This window comes from Protomyctophum bolini (genome assembly GCF_963924005.1).
Source record: "Protomyctophum bolini genome assembly, chromosome: 8".
Lineage (NCBI taxonomy): Eukaryota > Metazoa > Chordata > Actinopteri > Myctophiformes > Myctophidae > Protomyctophum > Protomyctophum bolini.
Genome location: NC_137869.1, coordinates 45479684 through 45488123, shown reverse-complemented (window position 1 = coordinate 45488123; position 8440 = coordinate 45479684). Strand labels below are relative to the sequence as shown.

The 8440-nt window shown below is 40.0% G+C and overlaps 1 protein-coding gene across 1 annotated transcript; it reads left to right on the top strand.

Annotated features, from left to right (window-relative positions):
* Nucleotides 1–4902: 4902 nt before the first annotated feature.
* Nucleotides 4903–7637, top strand: LOC308320295 (NADH dehydrogenase [ubiquinone] 1 alpha subcomplex assembly factor 3-like; the record flags this gene model as incomplete). The annotated part of the gene is made up of 2 exons (XM_080770609.1): nt 4903–5499; nt 7626–7637. 2 exons carry the CDS (start codon nt 4903–4905, stop codon nt 7635–7637), a joined length of 609 nt encoding a protein of 202 aa, XP_080626735.1.
* Nucleotides 7638–8440: the final 803 nt, after the last annotated feature.

The window sequence follows — 8440 nt, the reverse complement described above, 5'->3', positions numbered from 1 at the left end:
ATTAACTGAATTTACTGATGATTGCTCCAAATTCCTCCAGAACTTGTTTTGGGCACAAATGTTCTGACTAGAGTCAGTGGTCCAAGGTTTATTATTATCTTCCAAGTGGTCTACAGATAATGTATAACATTAACACAGCCTCTGAGATAAAGCACATCTAAAAACAGCAAATATGCAGGTCAAATTTCAGTGACACAAATAATATGATCAAGACGTGTTTATTTCTATCTGCTGCATAATGTTCGATGGACATGTTCCACAGAGACAATACAGTATCAAGTCAAATTCAGCAAATAATATAACAGTTTAAATCAGTATCATAATAATATTACAAATCAGATGCAATGAAGCAATTATGTAGATAGATTGGCTCTAACAGACTCCAACTCAAGTCACCACCATACTTTTCTGTTCTAATATTGTCTCTGAAAACTCTTGACACAGTGAATAAGAAATACCCCTAAAAAGAACAGGTCAACAGTATGCTAAGCTTGCAATTAATCAACTTGGTGTTTCTATAATGATGCTCTTGTCATACTGTTCACACTAAACAGATTTATCTTTCATATGTGTGCGCTCATGGTATTTTCGACCGCTTGAGGAAGTGAAACTCTTTCCACACTGATCACATCCATAGGGTTTCTCTCCAGTATGAATTCTCTGGTGTTTTTTAAGGCTTGACATTTGAGAGAAGCGTTGTTCACAATGATCACATCCATAGGGTTTCTCTCCGGTGTGAATTCTCTGGTGGCTTTTAAGGCTTGACATCATGGAGAAGTGTTGTCCACAATGGTCACATCCATAGGGTTTCTCTCCAGTATGAATTCTCTGGTGTTTTTTAAGGCTTGACATTTGAGAGAAGTGTTGTCCACACTCATCACACCCATAGGGTTTCTCTCCTGTGTGAATTCTCTGGTGGCTTTTAAGGGCTGACATTTCAGAGAAGTGTTGTCCACACTGATCACATCCATAGGGTTTCTCTCCACTGTGAATTTTCTGGTGGCGTTTGAGGTTTCCCATATGAGAGAAGTGTTGTCCACATTGATCACAGCCATAGGGTTTCTCTCCAGTGTGAATTTTCTGGTGGATTTTGATTTGTGACATTTGAGAGAAGCGTTGTCCACATTGATCACAGCCATAGGGTTTCTCTCCAGTGTGAATTCTCTGGTGGATTTTAAGGGTTAACATTTCAGAGAAGTGTTGTCCACACTGATCACATCCATAGGGTTTCCCTCCATTGTGAATTTTCTGGTGGCGTTTGACGTGTCCCATTTGAGAGAAGCGTTGTCCACACTGATCACATCCATAGGGTTTCTCTCCAGTGTGAATTATCTGGTGTTTTTTAAGGCTTGAGATAAAAGGGAAGTGTTTTCCACACTGATCACAGCAGTGGTGTTTTTGCTTTGCCAATCTTCTTTGTTCATTCACCTCTGGTAGGCCAGGGCAGTCAGGCTGATGATGCAACACTGAATTGGTAACAAATACAAAAGAAAGATTGTTGATATGTAGAAAGACAGCTACATGACAGGGATTTGTTGCACAACAACTAGTCCACAAAGTGCTAACTAACAATGGCCTAAACAACCATACTACATTGCATGACTAAAAATATATTAATTAAGTGGCTACTTAAGTGGCAACTTAATATAAGTTGAGTAACATACCAAAGTCTTTGGGTCCCTTCTGTTCAGCAGTAATTTCTCTGGTGGAGTGGAGAGAGTTCATCTTCAGCTGAAGTCTGGAGTACACAGTCAGATGTGATCAGGAGTGGTTGTGGATAAATGACACAGACCAAGTCTTCTTATACCAGAGTGTCTGAGGTATAACCACTAACTGCTTTGATATGATTGGTCAAATAGAACAATAGGACCAGCTCTCTCTCCACCAATCACAGTCAAACATACTGTCCTCTACCCTCCCTCCTCCCCCAGATATGCCCAATGGATCCAAATTGAATAACAAGAGGGAGGAGAGACATTCCCATTTATCTCAAGGACAAGTAATTTACATGAGCTGTACATGTAAATGACAGACAGGACATGCACAATGGATAGCAGTGACCTTACATAAATAAGGTGAAATGTTGATTTGTACTCTGAGATAGTTTGAGGTAAATTATACAGTAGCCTACATGTACTATTTATGGTAACTTCAGCAATACATTACAAATAGCCCACCACCACCACCAACATAGAGCAGCTTTTACACCCACATCAGAATGAAAGGGTGTGAATTATGTCGTGTATATTTAGTTAGGGCATTATGTGGAAGTGCTGTCCACACTGTTATTTACACATAGAATAAAGTTGAATGAAAAGCCCATGTGTCCAAATGTTTAGTGTGTGTATTCCTGTTTCAATCATATACCTTCATGAAACACATTGAATAATGGGACCCATGTTCCTGTACAAACTGAATTTGCAGATGATTGCTCCGAATTCATGCAGAACTGGGCACATAATGTTCTCCAGTGGTCCAAGGTTTATTCTTAGTGGTTGTTACGCCCCCTAGTCTAGGGTTAGGGGGAGCAACATAAGATGCAGAAAGACAATTGCAATAAAACAGAATGTGTATTTATTTACAGCCAAAATTAGGAAAAAATATTTAAAATATACAAAAAACCCAAACAAAAACCAGCAAAACCCGACTGCAAACATGAGAATCACAAATCAAACGCGTATCCCCAATAAAGAGAGAGAGAGATACTCCACTACATTTATTTGGAAATATTAATTACTAGTTAATATGTAGATTTGGAGATGATTGCTCCAAATTCATCTTATCTTCCAAGTGGTCTACAAATAAAATGTGTGAGACAGAGCACATCTAAATCTAATGTAGCTACAGCATATCTGCAGGTAAAATGACAATGAAATGAAGAATAAGATTGTGAAAGAAATTTAATAAAAATGGTATAAAAATAGTAACAATGCAACCTATACTACTACTACTACTTATGTTACAACTCTTCCCTTTGAATATGTATTTTAAAAAAGTCACACCTGTGTGAAGTGAGGGGAGTTTTGCACGTGTTGTAGTTTGTTGAGGACCTTGGAGGTGGTGCCATTTAGTATACTGTTGTCAGTAGTCAATCTTCAATTTTCATAGGTTTCCCTTACTATTGGTAAATTTGGCTACTAATAAATCATGCGGGGCAAACGTTTGTGTATTATATTTAACTAGCTCTGGTCATAGTGTTAGAAAGACGTCTCTGTCCAGGCAGACTGTCCTTCTAACGCTATGGACAAGAGCTAATATTAACTTAAAACTATATAAATGTAATGTTGGAGTTACTTGGGTACATAGCTCTGGGCCAGAGCTAGGGTACACATTTACTCTCAGTCTACACACAGTAGTAAAGTATTCCATTTAAATGTAAGTACTGTACAAATGTTTCATTAGATAGGAGCCATATTACTAAATTAAATCCTCAATGTATGTCTGCAAATGTAACCATGGTTATAGTCAGTTATTTGCACACTATTAGATCCTCAATGTACATTTAAATAGGAGTGTACTACAAATCTAACCAAATGGAACCTTATACATGTCTGGTTGCATTTGTACAGTAGTTATATTAAAAAGGAAGATTTCACTGTGTACTAATCTGACCCTACACTGAATTGTATACCTTACTCATAGCTAGCAGTATAGGCCTATATTATGCCTACCTGTTCTTCCCATAGCCTACATGAAATACATTTAATATACATCGTCTTGGGTGCTTCAGATCAGCATCAGATTTGGAGAATTCAACCAATGTTCCAAAAACAATTCTCTGTTGACTGTTTGGTCCATCTCACATGCACACACATCAATACATTGAGTACATTCTATTGTTTCCTGGTGACACAATTAACATATTAAAGCCAACATTTAAATCTGCAGTTTCAGTAGGCTAATGTGTGGCTATTGTTCTCAGGTTTCACCACCAAGAGTTAACAATTCATCCAGGTCACACTTCACCTGACTGTCAGTAGTGTGAAAAACTTCAAACTCTGAGAGCATTTTACTCCGATGGATGGTACAGGTTTAACAACATTCAAACAAGCATACCTTTTTTTTTTTAATATTTTCTGATTTCAATGAGCGACTCATGATTTGAAAGCTTACCTTCTGAGAGTACTTCATAATCTGCAAAAACCTGAAAAAGACCAATGCCCCTTGTGTCCTAAAGCACTTATTTTGTCACAAATACATTGCTAATCACATGTAACATGTGATATATTTACATGTGAGGTATTACCTGTATTGTCTGAATGCATTAATAAAGATGACAATTGACAGACATTCATGGTTTTAATTGAAAAGAACATTATTGCAGAATATATGTAAAAGTTTAAAACAAATAGCAAAAGCAGCACAATTCATTATTCTTGATGTACATCCTTGATGACCTGAAATAGTAAGACAAAGCAGATTGTTATTTATTCCATTGAAAGATTGTGATGAAATATGACTGACATGTTCTGGTATAAATTAGGATAACAGGAATAGTGGGCACTTAAACATTGTGGGCACCTCAATGTTAAATTGGTAATGTGCAAGCTTGACCATTTGACATTTTAAGGGATATAAATATTTCTACAGTTGAGGGATAGATACATTTAGGTCTGATAATGATGCACTGTGGATGTTTATATCATGATTCATGTATAGCTTATTATTACTTAAATATCAATGGACTGTAGCTCTAACCAATTTTGTGCCCCTATATGGAGATCTCTGTATGTATTTACATGTCCCTTTTATGCCCAAGATGTCATCAGTGCATGTCCATAAATGGGACATGCGGACTACAAAATCTCAATATATGGCTACATGCGTGGCTATACAGTCAGATCCGCGACTTTATTTAGCGCCTGGCCCGGAAGGTGGAACAAGACTTGTGTCGAAAACAAAATGCTGTGTGCCACTACTAGAGTCCTGCAAAGATCGGCCCAGAGCGTGATCCTCTCCCCTCGCCGGGCATCCCCCGTTTTCCCGAGTCTCGTCGTGCCGTCGTCTCGGGGTCACGGGCTCGCTCCCGGCGACGACGAGATGTACTACCAGCGCACCACAGTGTCCGTGATGCAGAAGGAGCCGGGCGGGGGCGGCGGCGGGGTCATGATCCGCAGCTACAGTCCCAGAGGGTTCAACATCGACGGCAACACGGTGTTCGGGCCCTGCGCGCTGCTGCCCCCCGCTGCCATCCTGCAGTGGAACGTCGGCAGCCACGCGGACGTCACGGCGGAGAGCGTCTCGCTGTTTCACGCGCTGGAGCCGCGCATAGAGATCCTCGTGCTGGGAACGGGAGCTCGGGTCGAACGGATCGATCCCGCCGTCCTGGCGCTGCTGAGGGGTAAAGGCATCGCCGTGGAGGTCCAGGACACGCCGAACGCGTGTGCGACCTTCAATTTTCTGTCCAGTGAGCGGAGAGTAGTAGCCGCTGCTCTGATCCCTCCGCCTGTCAGCACAGCACTGGACAGAATAAACTTAACTAGAACTGCACTCTGTCGAGTGCATACTTGCTTGTTGCACACTAGTAGTGCACAAGCAGAGCGCGCAAGTACTGTCGACCGCTACAAACTGTCAAATCTCAGCTTCTCTGTGAAGGAACGTTTGCAATGTTGAATTATTAGGTTTAGCTATTTGCTACCTGCCTACTGTATGCATGTAAAAAAGTAGTATTATGAAGTATGGTACAAGTTTCTATCTATAAAATAAATACAGTTTTATCGATTTAGAATTATTCTGGATCCCTTTTTGTTTCTCAAAGAAAAAGAAAACATTGATATCCGATGAAATATAAACTGAAATAAAATATGTTATACATTATAATTATTTATGGAAATGCTTCTATGTAATTTGTAAGTTGATTAGCGGTATACTGTGGTTACTTTGCGCCACTTTTGATGCGTATGCACCGTCCCAACACTTTTGATGCATATGACGTCAGGGTAACTGGTATAACTAGCTCTCAAAGGTGTGGATTAAATGACCCAATGCCAGAGTGTTATTGGTTTTCAATGGTGACGTAATGACGATATGTTTTATGACGATATGTTTTAGTGTCGGGAGGATTAAAGGTAATGCTCCTATGTATACATGTATGTAATCTGGCACCACTGCCGTATCAGGCAAAAGTAGTCATTACGTCATTTGCTGGGACGGTGCATATATATGCATCAAAAGTGCTGGGACGGTGCATACGCATCGAATATCGTCCTGGGCGAAACTAGTACTTGCGTGCTCTGCTTGCGCAAGTAAATAGAGACACAACCTCCGATTTAGGGCATTGGTCTTCATCCTTTACTGACACAACCCACCAAAGCATTTTGAAGCTATACCAGTCAGTGATTCTCCACTTGTGTGCTGAGTCATGCTGTCCTGTGGAGGGAGCTTGAGATTTTGCCAAATTGAAGAAGAAAAAAGTGTCATCACACACATCTCACACTGGCCAATCAAAATGCCTGTTGCCAAAATGTACGTCATATTTGGTGGACATTTGACCTAATTTCCCCTTTCCTTTTCGATGGCAAATATGAGACGTGTGGGGACAAGATGACGTGAATTTTCCCTTCATTGTCAATGGCATTTAATGTTTGTGTTGCAGACATTGTGTGGGGACAAAAGCTGTATACAGGAGGGGCTAGTGCCCCTCAAATAAATCACACCTGTGTGAAGTGAGGGGCGGTCTTATCATCGTACATCATCATATATCATCATACATCACATTATGTGTGCCCATCAAATCCTCTCTCAAAGTTTGTGCACACAGACCCACAAAGATGGGCATAAAACACCACCAGTGTGAAGTGAGGGGCGCTCTTATCATCATACATCTTCATGATGTATGATTTAACTTTTTTTTTAAGATTTTTTTGAATAAATGTAGTTTGTCATATTTTGTCACCTGAAATGCTTTACTGTTAAGTCTAGTTTTAGTCGACTAAATCAACTGTAGCCTTAATGGCTGATTTTACACTTGCTGACAATAGCCGATCTACAAGGTCACGACGCAGTGTGACGCTTGTATATCTGCTATGTCCATGTGTCGCAGTGCAGCATGCAACCAAGTGTAAAATGACTTATTGTCTCCACCAGGCTTGTTGTCTCCACCAGGCCGAAGGCATGGGGGGAGAGTATGTTGTGCATCCGTCCGTGTGTCCTTCCGTCCGTCTGTCCGTTATCAGCTAATCTCCGGCACCGTTGGCCCGATCCATGCCAAACTTTGCACACACACTCCCTGGATGCCAACGACGAATCTCTGCCCCAAATATTCCTCAACGGCCTGTTATAGCGCCACCATGAGGACGATTTAGGCAAAACACATTTCTGTAGATTACTCGTATACATTTTGTCCATACATACACATGAATTCGGTATACACTATCTCCATAGTCATGTGATCAACACGGATAGTATAGATTAAAATGTGTCTGATATAATCTTTCTGCTAAATTGTTAGATTAAAAAGGTAATTTGTTAATGAGTTACAACTGAGCAACCCTTTATGTATTTTGATGGTTCTTCATCACTCTCTCACACACACACACACACACACACACACACACACACACAGTGTAGCCTAACCCTGTGTTGTCGGGATTCTTATTAATGTGTTTTAATTCTCTCTTTGCTAGTTCCGGTGCTGAGGCCACCAGGTCTGGACCAGGCGACCCTCAGAATCTGTAATTCTGAAGTACTTAAATACTAATAACTAATAATCTGTTTATGTCCAAGAAACATCCTGATCTTTTACAATAAGTGAATAAAGCTTTGTACTTTTGTAAACCTGTTTCTGCCTTTATTAATTTAATGTACAACGAATCTGTGAGTCCTAAGTTACTCAGGTTTTAATCAGATCTTTTAACTATTTCCTGGGGTGCAATTCCCCCGGTGGCGTAGTTGGCTATATCGATTCATACCGACATGCCACACAGGCAAACAGAACACAGGTACACATTTACTCTCAGTCTACACACAGTAGTAAAGTATTCCATTTAAATGTAAGTACTGTGCAAATGTTTCATTAGATAGGACTAAATTAAATCCTCAATGTATGTCTGCAAATGTAACCATGGTTATAGTCAGTTATTTGCACACTATTAGATCCTCAATGTACATTTAAATAGGAGTGTACTACAAATCTAACCAAATGGAACCTTATACATGTCTGGTTGCATTTGTACAGTAGTTATATTATAAAGGAAGATTTCACTGTGTACTAATCTGACCCTACACTGAATTGTATACCTTACTCATAGCTACAGTAGCAGTATAGGCCTACATTATGCCTACCTGTTCTTCCCATAGCCTACATGGAATACATTTAATATACATCGTCTGGATTACGGACGCATGCTTTAATTCAACATGGAGTTTACACCAAGAAGAGATGGAACGATACGGAAACGAAGCAGAGGAGTTTCACAGCGATTTTTTCCTCCTAAATGGT